The sequence below is a fragment of the Xyrauchen texanus genome, chromosome 6 (assembly GCF_025860055.1).
Source record: "Xyrauchen texanus isolate HMW12.3.18 chromosome 6, RBS_HiC_50CHRs, whole genome shotgun sequence".
In the NCBI taxonomy this organism is placed as follows: Eukaryota; Metazoa; Chordata; class Actinopteri; order Cypriniformes; family Catostomidae; genus Xyrauchen; species Xyrauchen texanus.
The window spans coordinates 26,923,815-26,947,993 of record NC_068281.1 but is presented as its reverse complement, the minus strand read 5'-3'; the positions used below and the strand labels follow the sequence as shown (position 1 = coordinate 26,947,993).

The window sequence follows — 24,179 nt, the reverse complement described above, 5'->3', positions numbered from 1 at the left end:
TGTACAATAATTTCAAATCAGATGATTGCAACTGTCACGAACACCAACTCACCTGAGTCTTCATTACAGCAACATGCTCCAAAAATGTTGGGACAGTCAAGTGTTTACCAAAGTGAAACAATACAATTTGTTCTAATAACACTTATTAAGCATTTGGGCACCTGAAGACACAGGTTTGTTAAGTTTAGAAAGTGAAATTTTCTCCATTCATCCATTATGTAGGCCTTAAGCTGCACAATTGTACAGGGACTTCATTGCCAGATGGTGTGCTTAATAATGCGCCACACATTCTCAATTGGAGACAGGTCAGGACTGCAGGCAGGCCAATCTGGCACCCGCACTCTGCTTACACAGCCATGCATTTGTAATCCAGGCAGTATGTGGGAAGTTGCCCTGATGGAAAATGCAGGGACGTCTCTGGAAAAGCCGGTGCTGGATAGCAGTATATGTTACTCCAAAATGTGTACATTTGTACACTGTCTGCATTCATGATGTTCTCACAGATGTGCAAGTTACCCATGCCATGGGCACTGACACACCCCTGGCCTATAGACACTGGCTTTTGGAACTGATGCTGATAACTGCTTGGATGGTCCTTTTCCTCTTTGGCCCGGATAACACGATGGCTGTGTTTAGAAACAAATAATTTAAATGTGGACTCTTCGAACCACTGTTCCACTGTTCTACCTTCCATCTAAGATGAGAAAGAGCCCAGAGAAGTCAGCAGCGCATCTGGACAGTGTTGATGTAGGGCTTCTGCTTTGTATAGTTTAGTCTTATCTTGCATTTGTGGATACAGCGGTGAGTTGTGTTGACTAAAAAAGGTTTACAAAATTTATCCCAAGCCCAAGTTTTTAAGACAGTGACATCTGAGGGATCAGAGATCACACACATTCAGAAGTAGTTTTCGTCTTGCCCTTTACGCACCGAGATTTGACCAGAATCTTTTAAGTATATTGTGCACTGTAGAGGGTGAAATGCCCAAAATCCTTCCAATTTGTCTTTGGGGAACATTGTTCTCAAAGTGCTGAATTATTTGCTGAAGCATCTGTTGGGAAATTGACATATCTTGAATCATCCTTGCTCTTGAAGGACTAGGCTGTTTTTGGAGGCTCCTTATACAGTATACACAGTTCTATGACACAATTGCCTCACCTGTTTAACATCTTCTGTTTCACATTGCCTTGTTATTTCAACTCGTCAAAGTCTTAAATTGTCCCTGTCTCAACTTTTTTGGAATGTGTTGCAATCATCTGATTAGAAATGACCACATTTTTAAAAAAAATCACAAGGTAAAACAAAATATTATGTGTCGTTGTGGTGCTTTTAATATAGCAAAGGCTGAATGTAATTTACAAATCACTCCTTTTTGATTTCATTAGAATTTTTTATATTGTCTCAACTTTTGTGGAATGTGGTATGACTGTAGCACACTAGATGAAGAAAGATTGCCAGATACAAAGGTAGAGGTATGAATATTAGATAGACAGGAAGATAGATAAGATTTGCAACTGAGTGTGTGCAACTAAGTGCCTGCAGGGATATACAAAAATATCAACAGCATAACCTTTGTATGTCCTTTGTCATGGTTCTTCCATACTGAGATGAGCCCACATTTAACAGATACACACCTTATCATGTTATTACTCTATTTATTTATTGATACTGTCGCTGTATAAAGAGCTTCAGAGAAGAAGATATTCATATAAAGCTATAAAATTATCTTTTATTTCATACAAAAGAAAACAGACATCCTGTTTTCAGATCAACCTATAAGTAACAATAACACTAAATTTAAGTTATGTAAGTTTCACAATCATTTTTTTTTTTTGTCTAAGGAACAGTGATTTTTCTTTTTGTGTCTCAACCTCTTTACTTCTCTTCTGTCTCTGTCTCTTACACACACACTCACACAGTTTTTGGTGTTTTGGTGTTCCATTGGCCATTGATTTTTCAATTTGTGGAGAGAATGGTGCCAGATTACATAAGGCATCCAGGCTGACAATGTGCTTTTCTGTCCATCCGCTCAAGGCTCTGTAACTTCCAGTGCCCTTCTCATGACCTCTCATGCTCTTCTACTCTCATTCTTATAATCAGAAAGTACTGTGGCTGTGGCATGCTTTTAATAAAATGGAACTGACAGATAATTTAAAATGTATGTCGCAATTGCAACTTGGGACAAATAACCTACAAATAAAAGTTATCTTACATTTAGCATGCATACTGGGTCTCATTCACTAACTGCATATACAGTAAGCATGTAAATGTATGTAAAACCATCAAGCTGAACATAATAATAATAATGAATAATTATTTATGTATATATATATATATATATATATATATATATATATATATATATATATATATATATATATATATAAATTATGAATCATGAATTTATTTATTTTATACAGAGTAAAAAAATGATATGCAATATAACTCGAACTGGGATAAGTTCTGCATAAAAGTAACATTTAAATATGTTTATTGTGTTTCAACTAGATCAATATTGTGCATCTGCACCTGTTATGAAATTTTGCTTTAGAACTTTTTCTGCACACATTAGAACAGTTGAACACAATTATAAGTGAATTAAGACCAAAGAGTACTTATAATGATAATTGCTCTTGAATTGTACACATTAGCTTTAGTAAATATTTGTCAATAGTTGCAAATTTGTCTTTTCAAAGTGAAAGAAGATAAGACAGCCAAGGGGAAAATGGAGAAGGTGGACACTTCCCCAAAGATGGACAACATCAACATCATTGAGAAGCAAGACAAGCCTGAGAAGAAAGAGATAGACAACGCCACAAAGAAAGTGGAAAATGTGGACAAGACTCAGAAGAGTGAGCAGATCATCAAAGATGAGATGAAAGCTGAGAATAAGGAGAAACAGGATAATAAAGCAGAGAAAAATGAGAAGGTTGAGAAAGTGGACAAACCTGAGAAGACAAACAAGGATAAAGAGGAGAAGAAATCTAATGGAAAAAAAGTGGACAAGACAACTAAAACTGAGAAGAATGCAAAGACTGCCAAAGAGACCGCTAAGTCCCCAACGGCCAATGGGAGCAAGGATGTGACCAGCCCTTACAGTAAGGCTAAGGTAAGTCTGGAAAACCAGAGGAATTTTAACATCCATCCGATTTGCTCACATTTGAGAGTATATGTATTTGTGCATGAGGAGTACTTGCACAAGTTTTTCTATTATTAGAAAAATTAAAGACTGGCTACCCAATCTCACATCATTTCATATGATTTATGAACAGTCTTTACGATCATCGCTACTACCTTACTTTTGTCATGCTCCCATGTTTGCATATAGTTTTTATGTTGTGCTTTTTGTAAATACATGCACAGCCTTCAGTTGGGTCTACCAAACAAAGCTCAGCAAGACCACCAGCACTGTCCATTGGAGACAGTGCTGGTGCCCCCAAACGCACTTCCCCCACTGCCAACTCGACCCATAAAAAAAGCCCTTTGCCCAAGACATCAACCCCTACTGCTCGCACCAAGAAAATCCCCACCACCACATCTACTCTTGATGCTAAGGCCAAGGTGAGTTAACCCTATTTCTCCCCATTTGTGCTTTAGCATCCAGTCTAATCCATAAGGTAGGCCACTTGAAACCTTCCCTGGTGCCCATCTCTTCCCATAAAATCACTTATCTGTGCATTGCCTGAGTGTTCCTACAATGGAAGAACTTCATTCTGGCTACTTTCAACTTGAAAAGTGCTATCACAGGGAAAATCACAAAAGACTAAGTGGCATGTTTTGGGGCAACATCACTGAATAGTTTCAAATATGATGATCAGTTTAGTTTTGCCTCTTAAATTTTCTTTAAAATGTAAAATACCTCTTGATTTTGTTCAGGTTTAAAATAATTTTGTCCAACTTTCATTTATGGAGTTAATAATGAATTCTTACCTTTTTATTTAGTGCCTTCTCTTCTCTGCACATTGTACATACTGTAACTGTTAAAGTGGTAGTTCACCCAGCAAATTCTGGCATTATTTACTTAGCCTTATGGTGTTTCTTCCATGCAACCCACAAGGAGATGTTAGTCTCAGTCACTATTTTTTTTTTTTTTTTACTTCCATACAATGAAAGTTAACATTGACTGAGGCTAACAATCAAAATGAAGGTGAGTAAATGATGACAGAACATTTTGGATGATTGTTTGGGAAATTTTGGGTGAACTATCCCTTTGATGCCACTGTGTATGTAATTAATTTAATCTAACCCCTCTGTATCATTATTCCTTGTTATTCAAGATTCTTATTTCAGTCTCATTTTGACGTTTCTTTGTTCTCCTCAGTCTTCTGAGAGTGCCACAGCAACCCAGCGTCGCCCTCCAGTGCCTAAGGCTAAAGGTGCATCTGCTACTAACTCTAAAAGTGGCACTAACACCCCAGCAACTACCACCTCCACCCGACACACCTCTGGTTAATTTTACTGGGATCAAGGGTATACAGTACATTAAAATGTCCATATTTTAATTTGATTCTGTGTGTTCACAGCTAAAAAAACTGAAAACCAATCAGGAGATGTGAAAAAGACAACACCAGGTTAGAAGAAGTTTCTTATCTATAGAAATACTTAACATAGATCATTAGTATTGAGTATATCAAGATCACATAGTTAATTAAATAAACACAAAATTTTAAAGGCCTAAGTGGTGATATTTATTATTATATACAGTATCAGATTGCTTAACCAACAAAATATGCATTAGTTATCTTTGTTAACATCAGCTTAATTTTTGCTGCTTGTAGCGACACATTTTAATAGCTTATATTTGCACTAAAATATTTTCTTTGATTTATACTCATTCATAATCTTCTGCTTTATACTCATTGAAACTCGAATAATTATTATATTACGTCGATCACATACTAAAGCTACTCGTTCAAACTAAAGCTGAAAAGAAACTTAAATAACTAAACAGACCAAAATACAATAAAGTACAATACAATACAGTTATACAATTATACAGAAACCCTGGTATTCTTACTCTTCATATTTCAAACATCTAAACATTGTAAATTTCTCTTCATTAAAAACAATTCTGAAAACAAGTATGAAAAAAGTGTTTTTTGTTTTCCGATGATTACAATAAATTGATTTTCTTTATTCTCCATGATAAGCCTAAAAATGTGTGTTTACATTCTGACACTCAATAACATCAGGGGTGTCACTTTAAATGTCCAAAACAAGAGAGATCCAATGGTGGAGAGATCCACTTTATAGTGGTCATCAAAGATGCTTTTGTGCTAATAAAGAATTGTTGTGCTTACTTGTCAGCAGCTGTTGCTAAATGCTGCTTTAATGAGGATTTAAAGAGAAGGATGAGAAGTTTACCTCTACCGTTTCCTGAGAGCACAGCAATTCTTGGATAATACACACTGACTGGTGCATTTGGTCATCATTAAATCTGAAGCTGCTGACAAAGTCAGGGATAGACTTACTCACAAAACCTTGTCTCATACATCACACTAATGCAGCCTTAACTCTCATGGTCTGTCTTCCTCTCTCTTTTCCTCTCTGTACATCTCTCTTCACACAATAGCCTCTCTGTTGATAATTTGGCACTTTAGCAGTGGTTTAGGAAGAAAAACATTCATACTGAAAGATCAACAATAAAAACCCTTAGCGGAATTAGCACTTTTATGGCTTAATCACATTGCCGCAACAATTGTTTAAAATTAGCTTTATTAATCAGCATGTTTCGAGCCTTTCATAAACAGATTATTTTTATGAAAATGAAACAAACATCATCTCTTGCATAAATGCCAAGGAAATCAACCAAAAATGTGATTTTACTTGAAGCACAGTGGAGTTCTCATTAGAACGTTTCCACCATTTGATAGTCTGATTATTTATAGGCCTACTTAACTTTAGCTAACAGTATTTTTAAGCTTCACTATTGTGCTCAGAGGTGGGTAGATAAAATATTTACTCAAGTAAAATTACAATTACTTAAATACAATTATTACTCAAGTAGAAGTAGAAGTAAAAGTAATAATGTTACAAATTACTCAAGTAAGAGTAAGAAAGTATCCAATAAAAAGAATACTCAAGTAGAGAGTAACTAGTTACTTTCACATATAACATAATGGATGTTTACTCTCCTATATTCCAGTACATGATACACATTTAACATGCATTGCAGAATGATTCACAATAATATTAATACTATTGTTAATAATGTAAATTGTCATCATTCTCCACCATGTTGATCCAAACCCATATGACTTCTTCCTTCCATGACTCAAATGAAGATTTTCAGATGATTATCACAGCTATGTTGGTCCATACAATGCAAGTGAATGGTTTGAACTTTGAAGCTCCAAAAAGCACATAGAGGCAGCATAAAAGTCATTTATACGACTTGAAGATACGATATGATAGGTGTGGGTGAGAAACAGATAAATATATATACACTGGCAGATAAACGTTTGGAATAATGAACAGATTTTGCTCTTATGGTAAGAAATTGGTACTTTTATTCACCAAAGTGGCATTCAACTGATCACAATGTATAGTCATATTTATATTCCTATAAAATCAAGTAACTTTGAAGAATTTTTCACAATTTCGGTGGTAGCATAGTTACCATTGTACAGTGTACCATTGCCACATTCTCTACATCTTATGTTTAAATCAGCACACATGGTTTAATTCTCTTAACATAAATGTCCTGTTTTGGTTTATATTTTCACAGTTAAAACTACCCCAAGGACAACTTGCACAACACCCTCTGCCAATGCCACCAGCATGGCAGACACCAATGGGACCCTGACACCTCGTCCCTCACGCATCACCAAACCCCCCGTGCCCAAGCAGGCTCCCTTGGAGAGGAAGCCCCCTGTGCCTCGGGCCCCCCGGAACATCCGGCCCACCAATGCACCCCTGCCTGATCTAAAAAACGTGCGCTCCAAGATCGGTTCAACAGATAACATGAAGTACCAGCCTGGTGGAGGCAAGGTGAGTTGCCTTTTGGAATGTCATTGTTCAGGATAGAGCCAGGAGAATTTGCATGTGCGCAAGAAATGTAATAATAATCTGTGAATTAGCAGCACATTTAAAATCAGCACTTAACCTCATGATTTCCTTTACAGATTTAGATTCAGTTTGATGCATTGTGCGGCAACACTTGTTCATAAGCTTGCACTTTCTTCACTAACACATAATGTAATATAATTCTCTAATTTTATTGTAGTTACCTCTCATATGTACATTACTGCTTGTCAGTGTACTGAAAATGCCATTTTCTCTTCCATTGATATTTAAGAATCAATGGTCCAATAAATCATAAAAGAACAGACTTACATAGAACAGAAGTATACCCCCTATTTCTCCCTACACAAACATGACTCTAGAACAGACAGGTGATTCTCCCAGTATTCTCCCGTTGAACTTTAGTCAAAGTAGCATACTGACTCACAGCTGCCTCCATAACTTTGTACCTATCCTTCCCTCCCATCATCCCCCTCCTGGGACCTGCTACCCTTGGCTGATCTTTCTGTACCCCCTCCCTGCACTCCACTGACTAAAGAGGTGCTTGTCTCCTCAGGTCTCTGCAGCCCAGGGCAAGACTGATGCTCTGCCAAAGACCAGCCAGGGCAAAGTGAGTCCCTCCCAATGACATCTCCCTGACTCACTGCCTCAGTATCACTCTCTCTCTCCTGCTCTTACTCTTGCTCATCCATGTTCATCAGATCCTGTAGTATCTTTACTTGTTTTACCCACATTTTTATGTAAACACTGAATCACTACAACACTCTGACAGAGTATATTTGTTCTGCAATAAATTAAATTAGTGGTGTTCTGAATGATGTACATGATGTACATAAACGTGTCCACATACACATGCTACAGAAATGTCATTAGATTGATTTAGCCCTCTCCCTGAATGTCCTTTTGTAATTAACATTAGACCATTCTGTCTCTTAGTAGTTCACCTCTGAACACAAAATTCTGCTACTCTTTGTGAGATATTCGTAGCAAGTATTTTTGCAATAGGATGCATTTCATGAAAGCATCAGTGACAGTCGTAACAGAGTACTAACAGTAAACATATAAAGTTTAAAGATGCCACAGCGGTCACTCAGAACAAAAGAGCAGAAGGGAAAACGTGGGCTTACTGTTTATCAAGCACTGTTTGTGAAGAATAAACTGCAGTCATGTGTAACAGTGTAACAGTCACATGAAGTTCTAAAACACTTTCAATGTGAACAGCCCCTTGTCTGTGCGCACTTGTCTGATTGAGAGCGCGTGAGCGATTCGTGAAACAAGTAAGGTAGGCCTTTTTATTTTAACTGACCCGAACCCAAAGCTAAATACTTGAAAAACTGACCTGAACCTAACCGGAACCCTGAAAACCAGCGTTTTTTCAGGTCTCGTCGGGCCCGGGTTGTGTTGCAGACCTCTACTCTGCACTAACCACCTCCAAAACAAACACTAGCCAACACTGCATGTTGGACAGACTCAGCAGTAGTACTGACACTTGGAAGAACGCTTAATTGCTTAGCCTTCAATAGAGCTGGTCAGCCGTGACGTCAAATTTTAAGCCAACCTGTAAGGCTAGTTCACCATGGGGTCCCTCAAGTTTTTCTATTAGTTTTTTAAAATGGCAGTTTTGGTTTTATGATTAAAATAAAGTCTGTGATTAAAATTACTTTAAGAGACTTCCGTGTTTTGTTCTATAAATTACACACATTCATGCCTCAGATGGGAATTTTAAAGCCGTGTTTAAAAAAAAAGAATGTTGCTAACAAGTTGCTAAATAACGACTGCAACTTTTGTACATTTCATCAAGCACATGCCCTCAAATGCTTGTGGTATTTGAAGTCCTTATTTAGCAATATGCTCGAGAGAAAAAAAAACATAGACTTCAAAATTCATGTTTGAGGTATGACTGTGTAACTTAAGCACTGGAACAAAATTCAGTGAAAAATTTGAATCACAGAACTTAAACCCCTTATATCCAAAACTGCCATTTTAAAAATCCAACGGAAATTGCAGAGGGAACCCACGGCTCAAAAAATTATAATTGTTTTTCGGGCTTTTGAACTACAACCTGAAAAGCTCTGTTTCATTGGATTACCATATTTGTTCAGATGCACTCTTGCTTTGAAGGCAACAATTCTGCTTTTCCACTGCACATTTAATATGCTCTTATCTCACCTTTATTGCAGCTTTTCAAACAGGAGACTGTGGCTAATCTTGGGAAATACAATAGCATGCAATGGAGAATGGAACTGTTTATTTCTTCTTGAAATATTCGTACACAATATTTGGACCAAATTAACTTTATTAATTGCATAAATTGACTTGAATTCAAGCTTAAATGTCCAAATTTATTTAAATGATATGTAATTATATAAGTGAAATCTTATACACCGTCACACAGAAAACTTTCTTAACATCAGTATTGGCAGGTAACTATGAAAAAATATTTGCCTTTAAAATTCAAAATTCCTTTGAGCACCCTTAAATGATAACAAAATGTGTTTTAGGTCCCAAGACCACCTACAGCCTTTTGTAGTGTGCTCCTTTACAGCAGGCCAAATGAAACAGAGCTAGACTATACCCCCTAGTATTCTAGCAGTACAGTAAATGAGATCATCGTGATAAAATGGGCTTTAGGCTGTAGAATACACACTCTGACTCAATGAGAGTGCTCCTGGCCTGTTTTTACTCTGTCCCAACAAATATATGAGTCACACAACACACTTCTACACAAAACAGCATGTAAGACACTGTACATCTATTTGGGTCTACCAGAAGGCTCCCACCTGGAATTAAGCTATGATTAAGAGGTTAAGCAATGCACTGTTGTGTAAAAGTAATGTGCTGAATATCAGCTTCGATTATCTGTGGCCTGGTGCCTACAACCGAAACTCAGCTGGGCTGATATTGAGTGCTATCCTATTGCTTTTACACAACAGTTCTATAAGCAAGAAATTTACTATGAGTAACTTACGTTTTAAACACAGTTTCACCAGGTATGCTATTTATTTTTGCTCCATGAAGGAGAATAGTTCCAAAAGAAGCCAAAGCAGGATCAACCAGTGCAACAGCCTGTCTGAAACGATGCTAACACAGTCAATTAAAGTGAAACGAAGAGTGAACCGTTTGTGTGCTGTTGTGCTAAACATCAGCACTCTTGGAAGCTCCTTGTCCAATCCAATTAGAGGAGCAGAATTAACTGTTCAAGCCTAAACTTAACAGGATAGCTTAATCTTGAAAGACAGGAATTGTAATTTACATCTCCAAACACATGAGAGGGCAAAATAATTGTTTCTGGAAAGAATTTAAATACTGTAAATGAGTAGTTAGGTCATTAAAACTCTTACCCCTACCTGACATGAACATGATGATTTTGTATTTGCAATGACATTGTGCTACTCTTTACTTTGATTTTACAGTAGAACAACATTTTTGAATGCACTCTGTGCCCATAGCCTTCATAGCTTCTGTGTTAGTCGGCTTTGCATGTGTGTAATGGCAGAATAACCTACAACCCTGTATCCTCTGTGCTGTTGGGCGGTGTTCAGGTTCAGATATCCCACAAAAAGCTGGACTTCAGCCACGTCACCTCCCGATGTGGCTCCAAGGACAATATCAAGCATGTTCCGGGTGGAGGGAATGTAAGTGTGCAGTGTCGTATGGCATTAAAGGGACAATGCGCCCCAAAATTAAAGATCTATTAACATTTACTCTCCATCGTGTTGTTCCAAATTCATATTATTTATTTTTTTATTTTTTTGGAACATAAAAGTAGATGGTAGACACAAGATCAGCCTCTTCACTTGCATTGTATGGAAACAAGATGCAAAGAAAGTGAATGTGACTGAGACTAAAATAGATGCATAACACCTCTTTTTGTGTTCCATGGAAGAGAAGTCATGCAGGTTTGGAATGATATAAAGATGTGTAAATGTAAAAGAGTGAACTTACCCTTTAATACATCTCTCTGCTACACACTCTAGTTTAAAAATATGTTTAACCCATTGCAATCCATTACAAGCACTAGCCTGTTCCTCTTTAACATCTTTCTCTATCAACTGATGACACCCTCATATAACCAGATCAGTATATAATGACAGAACATTGAGCTAGTTTGAAATGTCTATCAACTGCTCTTTAAGTCAGAAACAAATGACACTTCAAACTAACATTTCTTCGTTCTTGGTCTCCAGATTCAGATTCTAAATAAAAAGGTTTACTTGAGCAAAGTGACCTCAAAATGTGGATCCAAGGACAACATAAATCACAAGCCAGGTAGGAGACCACTGGATCAATGTTAATTTAGTCTATTACTGTAAATGCAAGCAACCTCATAGTGAGAACATAGAGCCTGAATGATGACTGTTCTCCCTCAGGTGGTGCTGACGTGAAGATTGAATCTCATAAGGTGGACATCAAGACCAAGTCCAAAGTGGGATCCCTGGACAATGTAGGCCATGAACCAGGATGTGGCAATGTCAAGGTTGTAAATGGCGGGCAATGAGCAATATTGCATTGTAGAAAATTGCATCCCTCCCTCATAACTCATTCAGGCCTTTCAAAATTAGAAACAGAAACCTTTCCTCCCTTTAAATGCTGTACACCAATGCTGCAGGAATTAAAAGCGGTTCAAGGAACAAAAATGAAAACCAAAACTAACAAACATTTTTGCAGAATGCAAATGAAAATGGGAACAAATTGATTATTAATTGTTCCAGAGTGAAAACGTTATTTTTAAATGCTGGTAATAGGTTATAACCGGTTAATTACATTCCGATTCATGAAACAAAAGGCCAAAGTGTTTATCACAGTACATTTTTGTAACTACATCACTTCATGTCGCCTGAAAAAAATAAACGTGCTTTGATCCTGATGGAAACTGCTGCATCACATATTGCTTTATCTAATTACCTGTTGTGGACATCAAATTCTGTGAATGAAGACCTTTTTTAACAACTATGTATAATTACTACATATACAAGCATGGCTAATCCATTCCAGATACAAGTAAAACATTATTAGTGGTAAAAAGTACAAGTCTTCACTGAATTATTGTTAGATATGATGCATTAATACAGATTTGATGCTTTGGGTTTTGACTGAGAAGCAGATCTGTAATTAAAATGATACTTAAATATTAATTAACTGTATGCTTGTTATGATTCCTACGCTGATAAATCAACAACAAAAGATTTTATTTTGGGCTTGTTTTTCCAAACTAGGTTGTTTTTTCTTCTAGCGAGATCTGGCAATACTGCAATTGGTATTTCACCCACCCCTTCCAAAGAGCACCGTCATTTTTAAAAGAATGTTATTAACCATTCTTTTATTTTGTTCTGACTGGTTACCATTTGGAAAGGAGGCTGTGAAACTTCTGAAGAGGAGCAAAAAAACTATTTTTCAACAGACCGAAATGAAAAACATTTTGTTTTTAGTCCCTGGTACTGTAAGATATAGGCCATGTGTCCACTGAGAAGCGAGTACATGGATCGATGTAGAGATATGTAGAAAATAAATGCAGGGAAACTGAAAGGAGTCTCAACCCCCTCAGCATATGGAAAATTGTTTGGGTTCATTGCATCTCACATGAATGAGCATCCCTCTCACCAGAGTACAAAACTCCTTTAATCTGTGTGCTTGTTACTGTGCATGTATACTTTTCTGTAATTGTTCATGGACACTTTAAAATTTGTTTTGCATGATTCTTACATTTCTTCTGGTGGAGGAATGTTGTAAAAAATCACTACTTCAACTTACTAGCTATGCCAAATGCATGCAAATATGACAGACACATTGAAATTAAATAGTTCTTAAATAGTCTCAGACTCATTTTGACACTGTTGTATACATTTGAGAAGTCCTAGTTTTTAATACAGTTGTATACATTTAAATACTAAAGCTTCTGTAATCTATATGCACAATATATTCCATGTGTTGTGTACTTTTTCCACACATGTATATAAAGTATTCATGCTAATTGTGTTATCTCACCAGTGTCAAAGGAATAGTTCTTCAAAAAATGAAAATTCTGTTTGTGTATTCATCCTTATGTTATTCAAAACATGCATGACTTTCTTGCTGCCATGGAAGTTACAATGAGTCACCTCAGTTGCCTTTCACTTTCATTGCATCTTTTAAAAATCTTGTGGAAGTGAGAGGTAACGTTCACCCTGTCTACACTGGGCACTTCCGATGACGTGCCGCAATTGCTCGAGGCTGTCTTCAATGGACACGTCGACATGAACGTTCTAAAAAAAAATATTTGTGTAGTAGCTCCAGCATGGTTTGCAGACATTTCCAGTATAGACAGCATCATTGATTATAATGGGGTTCTATTACTTTTGATGCAACGCACCACACACGTCTGGCGTAGACAGGGTGTAAGGCTGTCATTCTGCTAAACATTTTCTTTTGAATTCCACAGAAGATAGAAAGAATAAAGTCACATGGGTTTGGAACAAGATAAGGGTGAACTATACTTCTATCAGGAAGACTTGCAGACTTGAGTGAAATTTAAGATGACATTTATTTGATGAATATAAAACAGAAACGTAATGTCTCGTAGGCCCCATCTGGCACGGAACCATCATATCCTGCCGGATATAGGAGGCAGGGGCAAGGAGCCTACCCCTGTGCAGCACGGGACTCAACTGGTGGGGGTGGGATGGTGGAGGTTGCCATGTTAGCACACTGAAACAGCAATGTGATAGATTGTGAGCAGACTTATAAAGCAATGGCTTACATGTGATTGGCTAGGAATTACCCAGCTAATGGTGTGATGATGTACAGCTAGTCTTCCCGCTAGAACTAAGCTGCGCTTACATATTAAGGAGTTCACACTGTTTGGGCTTTTCACGTCACCACATGTATATACTTCTTACACGCACTTGTGAAATCTGTTTCCAGGATGAGGGGGTTCAGCAGAAGTCTGAGGGAAGCCCATCTGCCCATGCCGTCTCCTCACCCTCTCAGGCAGGCAACGGAGCAAAGGAGAATGGGCTGAAGGAGAGCTCTCCTGCTCCCGTACCCTCTCTGGGAGAGAGGCCCCGGGATTCCCAGGGCCTGGAAAAATGTATCCCTAAGACAAGTAAGTGCAAACTAGGTAACCTCAGCTCTTATATATGCCACCGTAATATGGAAGGCCAAAGAGATGTAATATTGTATATAATACGAACAGATTCCGTTTGGGAGGAATATCTTTATCCTTGTTTGAAATGGCAGCAGTTTTTAAATTCTTCTTAAGTTGAGGGCATAGTCACAACTTTTTATTTGTCTCTTTCCATTGCCTCTTCCGCTTTTCCGTTCTCTTTCACCACTTCCTCTGCTGTTGAATTTTTCATAACTTTTTTTGCCACCAGATTAAGTCTTACAAGCTGAGCTTTCTCGCACGGACCATGACGCTGAAATCATCTCCTGGTCCCCCCTAAATGGCAGCCACCTCCACCCACATCGCAGCACCTCTCTCAGTGTTTCTCTGGGGTCCGCCTTGTCCTCACACTCAACCCAGCTTGTCCCATTCACTCAGCCATGAGATGGGTGCAAACAATTACACTAGGAGAAGTATTGTGCTTTTATCATGGCATGTCCCTTTCAAACTAGTCTTCTCATTACTGCAATCATTAACCTTTTCTCTCTTTTACAGTTTTCTTTGTTTTCCCTGCTGGGAGAGTTTCAAAAGGGCAAGGCTCTGGCTTAATTTATAGTGCACCTGTTTGAATGCAGAATTTGGTTTGAGGCTAGAGCTTTCACATTGTTGGAGAAAGAATTATGATGATCCTGATCATGATAGTTCAGCCACTGCAATAGCTCCTAGTGTCATCTTTGTTAGGATCACAGCATTTAGAGTGCTTCTTTCTAGACTTACTACTAGCCAGTGCTATCCCTGAGACAGACAACACTCTTTCCACCCTCTGTCTATATGTTTGGCAGTAGATATTCTACAATGAAAACCCCAGAATTCACTTGAGATGTAGCTTATTACATCAAATATAATTAGTTGTTGTTAGTGTGTGGGGCTGTCTTAAATCCTAGTCAATATGAATGACTCAGCCGCCATCCATCCAACTGCTTCCTATGCTTCACTGGCCTGTCCTGTCCTGTCCTCCTCACACAAATTATAAACTCTGGTCCCCCCAGTATTTTAAAGAGCACTTAATCATTTGAAACTCATAAGCTGTTTAAATAACTGCATATTTACATCTTCAATGATTTTGCTGTATCGTGTTTGCATAAATTACTGAAACATAAAGCTGTATCATTATGGTATCTAGCATCTGATTATATCTTCATCTTTCCAGAATCTTCTCTCTTATGAGTTAATATAACAAAAAATCCTCTAACACATAACATGCATATACTACAGCATGGTACAGTAAGAGGAAAAGGCAATGGCACCCAAACTAAATAGACAGGATGGGGAGGAATAGAGAGATGGATAAAGAGAGATGGAAGGTGTGGTGAAATGCAATGTCAGAAACAAAGTAAGAATGGAAATATGTTTACAGTCCATACACAGGTCATAATTATTTGCTCAAAGGTCCAAGTCATCCTTCACTATAAATTAATTATAGTTCCTGAAGTCTAAAAAGTAGGAGACGTTTGCACTGAACAAATGAACTGGAATGTGCGATGGCCCATTACATAAAATACTGTATATGTAAATGGATCCTAAATGAGCATTGCAATACAATCCAATTGATGAATTGTTGTTGAGGCCAAGTGATGTATTACCATAAATTATTGAGTTTTTTTTTAGTTATTCACAAAGTATTTGAATACCATAGTTCCCGCTTCAAACCTACTATTGGATGGTTGCTTTTGTGACACTCTTGACACCATTTCATATTTTAAAGGTACATTTTTGGGCACTTTATTGATATTTGCATTACTCTAGATATGTATAGCTGCACAATGCCTGCAGAATCAAAAGGTTGATCAAAATGTTGTTTGTACACAGGGTTTGGTTCACTATATGTTGTGTCATATTAAACCATTTTTCTTCCCTGGTATTTTATTGTGATTTCATGGTAGTTCATTGATGGTGGTAATATTGTAGCATAAAAAAATTACTAAAAAAAATTCAAGAGGCCCATGATACTGAACAATGGAGACCAGGACATATTGAATTATGCAAATATCTTATAAAAGAATGAACTAGTGAGCATTCAAAATGCACTTTATGGTGGATGTTTTATACTGCAAAGAGAGTGATTTGATTGACTGAGCACATTTCCCTAAATCTTTTCCTCTGGAAAATTAAAGAGCCCCAGTTTCTCAAAAGTGAAAATCATGTACCTGTATATCATACAGTAGTTTGTAAATACAGTATGTACGAGTGTGCACCAGTGTATTTAGTGTAGAGCAATTATGCTTGGCAAAATGGTCATGTCTGTAGTTCCTTCTGTGATTAGTGTGTACTGTTCAGGGGCTACGTCAATAAACTTCAGTGTTGTTCTCTTGATACAGTGATCATAACATTTCATGTTTTCAGTCAGATCTATTTTGTCTATCAATCATTTCCTTAACCAGTGAAACATGTTAGTAGACTTCTCACGTCCCCGCATCAATCCTCTCAAAGCAGTTTTGTACATACATGTTTCACAGTTTATATCCCACAGTGGAATAATAAAAAAATTAAAAAACACTTCTTGATTGGTTTGTGTAGAGAAGCAAAGTGAAGATTTTGCATCTATGAACATTTCTAGGACAGTATTTTATTAAGTGAGACTGCCTTTATTTTAAAAAGGGCTGGCAAACAAGAATGTTTTTGAAAAGAAAAAACATTATGTGTGTAACTTATCAGTCACAAACAAAATGCAATGTAATCAATAGGTGGAGGAGTGTGATCAGTTTTGACTGAGGAAAGAAAATGCTGCAGCACTCTGAAGATTCATGTATGACCTTTGGTGTAGATATAGCACATCATTCTGGTAATGACTTGAATGGCCTGAGGCAGAAAGTGGGTTGAAAGGTTAAAGGTAGGCCTAAACCGTAACCACAGGAACAATGATTCCTCCCATAAACTGCACCTGACCTTGAATGTTGTTTGGATATCCATGCAGCACATATACGAATATGACTAACTGGTAGGCTAATTGGCATGTTTAAAAGTAGATACAGCTCTCAAAATTAGGCAGCAAAGGAGCCCCATAGTCTATATGTTAGGACTGACAATGTGTGTATTTCCCATTGAACGCACCAAAAGAGCATGCTGAGAACAATGTTTTGTTTTATGTTTTTTGTTTTTTTTTTGAATGAAAGAGATATTCATTGTGATTGATTGTTAACTTGTGATGTGGATATTTAATCATGAATAAAAAGAGATGAGCAAACTCCATTGTCTTTCTCTCCAAAAATAAATAAACTGACATATTAAAGGAAATTGGCAAACTTATTCTGAATCAGGACCACATTTGTGATTTAAATTTTAAGTAAGGAGAATTTAATCAGATTTCATCATTTAAAAAAATATGCAATTGTGAAAACTGTCTGCACTGTCTGCATTACTTGTTTTGAAGTATCTCTTAAAGATGTGTGAATATTACACTACATGGCATTTCTTCGGAAATCATGTGACATCTTTTAAGCAAGCTGTGAATTTCCAAAAACATACCGCAAAGTCACATTCACGACATTGGTGCACATTGTACAAAGGGTCCTCTTTTCACAGACTGTGATGAAGCGTTTCTGCCTTGTTTAGCAGCGTATATCTAGCATTTTATATATATTATACTTTTTTTTAACTATTGACTGTAAATGTATAATATTATTATTTGCTATATTATTATATCAAGGAATTGATTTAAAAAAAACGAATTACCCTAGCTGCGAGGGGGTTTCTATTACAGACGCTGAGAGAGTGACAGTGAATTTAGCATCTTCTTCGTCTTAATCCAGTTGTAATGGTCAGGATCAGTTGTCGATCAATTTTCAATGTTGAATCAACATTCACTATTTGGTCGGTACATCAGAACGTTGTTAGGTCGAAAATAGAACACATATTCAATGTTGGAATGAGGTTGATTCATCAACATGTAGCCTACCACAGACACATGGACACCTGCAGGATTCCATCTGAGGGTACACAAATCCAGAACCTTCTTTCTGGGAGGCGACAGTGCTAACCACTGCACCCTGGTTTCAAACATTCTGGACCAAAAATTACCTTCATAGTTATCAAGCATATTAAGTAGTACAAACTCTTATCCACCCTTATTGAAGAAGAAAAACTAAAGTAAAACTTACAGGTTGTGTTTCAATAAGTGAATTCTGGGACTCCTCAGGGGTGGGTCTGAAGATTTTTCCTGCTGTCTTGTTGATGGATGGTTTAATCTGTGGATGAAATGTGTGTTGTAAGCACTTGGTAGTACACGGTTACCCATCCCTGCTGTATGTTCACAGGCCAATTTAAATGTTTCTCACTTATGTTTCTCATTCATATTTCAGCATGCGGTTTCTAACAAATGTTAAAGGGTTTTCTCTTTTTCTCACATGTATTTGAACGGCTAAACATTTACATTCATCTCCCCGACCTTCCTAATTGTGATATCTTAATTTATATTTTGAGTGTCCCAAAAACCCTCGTGCAATGATTCAAATGATACCACGTTGTGCTACCTTCCACCTGTACTGCTGTTGGGGTTGCCCTTACTACAGTATAAGGTCCTTCCCTTCTGGGTTCATTCCATTTCCTCTTAAAACCTCTCAGGTATACCTGGTCTCCAGGAACTATGGGACAGGGTACTTCTTCTTCCCTGGGTCCCCTGCTATGTTCCTGTGAATAAATGGGTTCATGTATAGTAGTTAATTGTCTCATGTAAGCCCTTAATTCCATCTGCAACTGTTATAGAGGTGGTCCTTCATAAGGACCTCTTAAGTATGGTACTGGCATGGGTCTGTGTGGCAGGGCGGAGGGCAGGGCCGGGTTGTGATTCCACACACCCAGCCCCTAATCAGGCTAATTAGCTCTCGAGAGGGATAAAGACCGGCCGAAGACGGCAGTGTCGTCCATTAGAGAAGTGGCCGAGGATCAAGCTACGGCGTGTTGGAGAACTGGCAAGTAAGTGTTTTTTCCTCTATCACTGTCGTCTCTCTCTCCCACCCTCTCTCTGGCCTTTCTCTCTCTTATTTTAAGGTTTTGTTAATTTGAAGTTACGGCATGTAGCTACCACACTTTTTTGTTTCCCTCCCCATATTGTCCCCTCCCTCGTCCAGGTAGACAGGAATGACCGGCCGGCAGATGGGGAGGAAGGCACGCGCTTCCCCAGGGAAAGGGGTGGGGGGTGTACGTCATGCCGTGTGCTCCCCTGCCTAAGAGAATGAGGGAGGAATGTGGCAGGGCAGAGGGCGTGGCCGGTTCGTAATTCTGCACACCCGGCCCCTAATCAGGCTAATTAGCCCTCAAGCCGGTTCTCGCCTCCTCCTTTCCATTAATCACTTATATACAGTCTGCCAGTTAACATTTCATGCAGTGTTAGATTAGTTATTGTATTGGTTTGCATGCAGTAACTCATCAGTGGAAGAGGCAAAACATCAACCCAATTGAGTTTAGTGTCAGCACAAATTTTATTTGGCTTGGCTATGAGAGTTCAAGGCACTCTTTCTACCATTCTATGTGATTGTGAATGATAGACACACCCTAGTCTTTGTTTTATTCTTAGTTGTTGTAACACTTTTTTCACTGTTCTATGAACAAATGCTGAGCCATTGTCAGAACAGATTTGAGATGGTATACCAAATCTTGGAATTACCTCTCTGGTCAATAATTTTATCACATTTTTGGCTCCCTGATCTGCTGATGGTACTGCTTCTACCCATCTGCTGAATCTGTCTATTATCACCAACATGTATACTTTTCCTCTTACTGATTTTATACTGTCTACATAGTCTATTGCCAGATGTTTAAATGGTCTTTCTGGAACTCGTATGTGACCTATTGGTGCAGATGTACCTTTTCTGACATTATTTTGGGCACAAATTTCACATCCACCAAATATTAATCAATCATTGCTTGTAGGTATGGGGACCAATATCCCTGTTGTTTTCTTTTTCTAATCACTTTTTCCCCTGTGCAGTGGTCAAAACCATGCACATCTGAGATTAGAATAGTAAGGAGTGATTATGGAGCAATCATGTGGCCTTTATGTGAATGCCATATCCCATTTGAATCTATACTTGCACCTCTTTGTTGCCATACCCTAAGTTCATAAGAACCAGCCTGATGCTGCATACAAGCTATATCATTCAACTGAGATTGAGGTTGGATAAAAATGTAATGTGCCATTACTGCTGATTGGCATCCTGAGACCCTTTTGGCATACAAGTCTGCAGCATTATTGCCTTGAATAGCGAAGTCATTGCCTTTTTTGTGTGCTTGACATTTGATGTTAGCCAATTTTTTTGGATGCATCATAGCTGAGATGAGTTTGATTATTTGGTTACCATGTTGAATTGGTGTCCCATCACACTTTTTGAAAGCTCTTTGTCACAAAAACATGCACATGAACATTGCTCCAGTATCTGTCATAACTGGTATTGTCTTGCCTTCTATTTTAACCTGCAGCATAGGTTCTTGTTCAGCATCAGATGATATCATTGGAAGCTGACCCCTCCTGACCTAGTAGCCCTGATTTGGTCCACGCCATGGATTTACTGGACCTGGTGCTTGAGTTTGGTATTCTTGCTGCCATGGATTATTGCTTGGACTTGGTGCTTGGTTATTTTGCCATGGATTGGTAGGTCAATCTCGTCTGTTGTCTCCGGGCTGGTTACATCCCAGCATACTCCTGGTGGGCCATTAGTTCTCTGCTGGCCATTGTCTTCCTCTTCCTCGTTGTTGTCTGTTCCAGTTTGTGTTGTTTGATTGTTCTGGTTTTAAGTAGATTACAATTGGTGTTTGTGGTCGTGATGCATTTCCTGCTGTTGTCATTGCATTCTGTAGTGCTACTACTGTGGTCTGAGCAGCAGATACAGGCATGTTCACAGGAGCCATTACTGCTTATTGTTCCTCTTCTTTGTCTTATACTGCAGCTTGATTCTTCTTTCTTTTGCCAGTCAGTTCTTCAAGTTGGATTTGTGTCAGCTTTACTTGCATTTCTCTCTCTTGGTTCTATAGTTTCAGCTCATTCTTCCTGTATACTTCCACAGCATGAGCCACATGTTCTTTTCCCCATTTTTCTTCCCATTTCCTGCCCTTATCTTGTCTTATGATTTTTTTTATCAATGCTTTCATTTCTCTACACATATTCACAACTACCCTGTAGTGACCCTCGTTATTAAATTTTGTGGAACAAAGCATAGGGTGGAGGCCATGGTTAGTTAGTTCCTGCCTCACCCATCTGCTAATTCTGGGAACTAATTGGCCTGAAAATGTCTTGAAGGGAATGTGCAGATGAGTCATGCATGAAGACTGTTAGATGTGAAATGTCTTTGGCAGGGGAGATGGAGCCGGAGCCATCTTTGTCAGCTCCACATCGGAGTGACATGAGGGAGGGGGAGGCTGTGGCCCCTCCTGACTTCAGGGGATTTCCCGAAAGGTATTTCCCTCTAGAGCAGTCGAGAGATTAAACCCTTAGGCACACCCTCGACCAAGTGAAAGTTATTGATGGTCAATGACTCCAACTGAACATTGCACTTTTATATCCTTATTTATAAATAAAAGTGTGGTTGTATCGAGTGACGCGGGATGCTCAAACAAATGAGGATACAACCCTGCTGTTAATACCGCAGAGCCACTGGGAAATGTTGTTCCAGGCAGCTCATTATAATCTGATGGTGGTTCACTTAGGGAAGAGGAAAACACTGAGCCGACTACTGGCCCATTTTTATTGGCAGGGCATTCGCTGCGACTTTCTCAGATGGTGTGCGGCGTGCCAGGAATATCAGCTGGCGATAACACCGGCCACCCCAAGAGCGCCACTGCTCCCCTTCTGTTAATTGAGGTCCCCTTCGAAAGAACTGGCATGGACTTCATCAGGCCATTAGACCAGACTGCATGGTGACATCGCTTTGTATTGTCTCGGTGGACTATGCAACACGATATCCGGAAGCGTGCCTCTACGCAACATCTCAGCATGCAGGGGATTCCGAAAGAAATCCTCACTGATCAAAGCACGGCATTAATGTCACGGACACTCCGCAAACTCTGTGAATTAATGGGTATTAAATCGGCTAGCACCAGTGTGTATAGTCCGCAGATAGATGGCCTGGTGGAGCAATTTAATAAAACTCTGAAGAATATGATTCTTAAGTTCATGCACGAAGATACCAAAAATTGGGATAAGTGGCTCGAGCCCCTGTTGTTTGCATTGCGAGAGGTCCACTGCATTGAGAAGCCTCCACCAGGTTTTCCCCATTCACACCGCTGTATGGGCGGCACACATGCAGGGTGCTCAAAATCATACACGAAACGTGGGAGTTGCCTTATCCACATCGTTTGGATTACACCAATTTGTGGCACTTCCGTTTGGTTTGTTTGGGGCCTCGGCTACGTTTCAGCGCCTCATGGACCTACATTTTCAGACCGCATTCGGCTTACGCCGCTGCCTATTTAGATGACATCATAATTTACAGTAATGATTGGCAGAGACACATGCAGCATCTGGCAGCAAACCCCAAGAAGTGCATGATTGGGCGGGTGGAGTTACGGTATCTGGGGTTCCACTTGGGCCATGGGCAGGTGCTGATCTCACTAAAAAGGGACTTCCAGACCCGGTCCAGTGGACAGAGCAGTGTCAACAGGCATTATGTGAGTTAATGGCACACTTTGCACTCACCACTTTGCACTCACCCGCTTTTACATTCACCCGATTTCTCTGATGTGTTATTGTGAAGTTGTAAAGCTGATGTGTTATTGTGACGCTGTAAGCACTTAAGTATTCATTAAAAACCCTTACCTGTGAGTGGAAGAAACCAGTTCCCTGTGTCCTCCTTCCCCTCCTGAACTGAAGTTTGTTACAATGATGCATACAAAGTCCTGCACACTCACATTAAATCTTTGTTTGAGGTTGCATCCACGTATATGTCCATGATGTGGACTTCAGGAAGAAAGACGGAGAACACAGCCCCATCACCATTAATGGAGCACCGGTGGAGAGAGTCAGCAGCTTCAAGTCCCTCGGTGTCCACATTAATGAGGAACTCACATGGTCCGTCCACACTGAGGCCGTTGTGAAGAAGGCTCTTCTTCCTGAGACGGCTGAGGAAGTTTGGAATGAACCACCACATCCTCACACGGTTCTACACTAGTACTGTAGAGAGCATCCTGACTGGCTGCATCACTGCCTGGTATGACAATAGCACCGCCCACAACTGCAAAGCCCTGCAAAGGGTGGTGCGAACTGCCAGAAACATCATCGGAGGTGAGCTTCCCTCCCTCCAGGACATATATACCAGGCGGTGTGTGAAAAAAGCTCGGAGGATCATCAGAGACTCCAGCCACCCGAGTCATGGTCTGTTCTCACTGCTACCATCAGGCAGGCGGTATCGCAGCATCAGGACCCTCACCAGCCGACTACATGACAGCTTCTTCCCCCAAGCAATCAGACTGTTGAACACTTGATCCACTTGATATGTAAATTGTGTTGTGCAAGTATGTTGTTTACAGTAATTGGTATATGTCTCGTCACTGTCATGACTGCTATGTTGCTCGGAACTGCACACAAGAATTTCACCTACTGTTGCACTTGTGTACATGGTAGTGTGACAATAAAGTGATTTGATTTTGATTTGATTTGATGTCCTTGGAATTTGTTGCAGCTGTGTGTGATGAAAGAGGCACTAATCCTTATAGGCCCCCATGAGTAATGATTGTCTATATAGTGGATAGACATTGAATATAATGCTGTATGAAGCCAAAAACACTCAACAAAAAGAAAAAAGCCTAAAAAGAATTCTTTATACATAGCAAAATATTTTTTTGTTTATAGTTTTAGGGAACTAGCAGTAAGTTCATAATTTTTGGACTGCTTGTTATGTGCCATCTTTGTTATGTATAGCTTTTGTTCATTCATTTCAATATTTAAATGTCATATCTGCTAGTTATAGGATTAAGTAGACACAATTGGCAGATGTAACATTGAAAGGTGAGTACCCCTGACAATTACCACACAGGAAAAGTTAAAAGATAAGTACCCACGACAAGTGATAATACTGTTTCTATTCTGACA

General features: G+C 38.9%; 1 protein-coding gene across 5 annotated transcripts in view; it reads left to right on the top strand.

Annotated features, from left to right (window-relative positions):
• The window catches only part of map4l (microtubule associated protein 4 like), a 41,342-nt gene extending 24,005 nt beyond the window's left edge, over nucleotides 1-17,337 (top strand). For 2 of the 5 annotated variants that reach the window (XM_052129418.1, XM_052129414.1), the window contains 10 exons: nucleotides 2,694-3,106; nucleotides 4,319-4,373; nucleotides 4,521-4,568; nucleotides 6,725-6,987; nucleotides 7,577-7,630; nucleotides 10,563-10,655; nucleotides 11,208-11,289; nucleotides 11,391-11,497; nucleotides 13,921-14,101; nucleotides 14,373-17,337. In XM_052129418.1, coding sequence (XP_051985378.1) covers nucleotides 2,694-3,106; nucleotides 4,319-4,373; nucleotides 4,521-4,568; nucleotides 6,725-6,987; nucleotides 7,577-7,630; nucleotides 10,563-10,655; nucleotides 11,208-11,289; nucleotides 11,391-11,497; nucleotides 13,921-14,101; nucleotides 14,373-14,377 — 1,301 coding nt within the window. In that variant the 3' untranslated portion in view covers nucleotides 14,378-17,337. The remainder of the gene's footprint in view (nucleotides 1-2,693; nucleotides 3,107-4,318; nucleotides 4,374-4,520; nucleotides 4,569-6,724; nucleotides 6,988-7,576; nucleotides 7,631-10,562; nucleotides 10,656-11,207; nucleotides 11,290-11,390; nucleotides 11,498-13,920; nucleotides 14,102-14,372) is intronic. The other 3 variants (XM_052129415.1, XM_052129416.1, XM_052129417.1) reach the window with 3 other exon arrangements.
• Nucleotides 17,338-24,179: the final 6,842 nt, after the last annotated feature.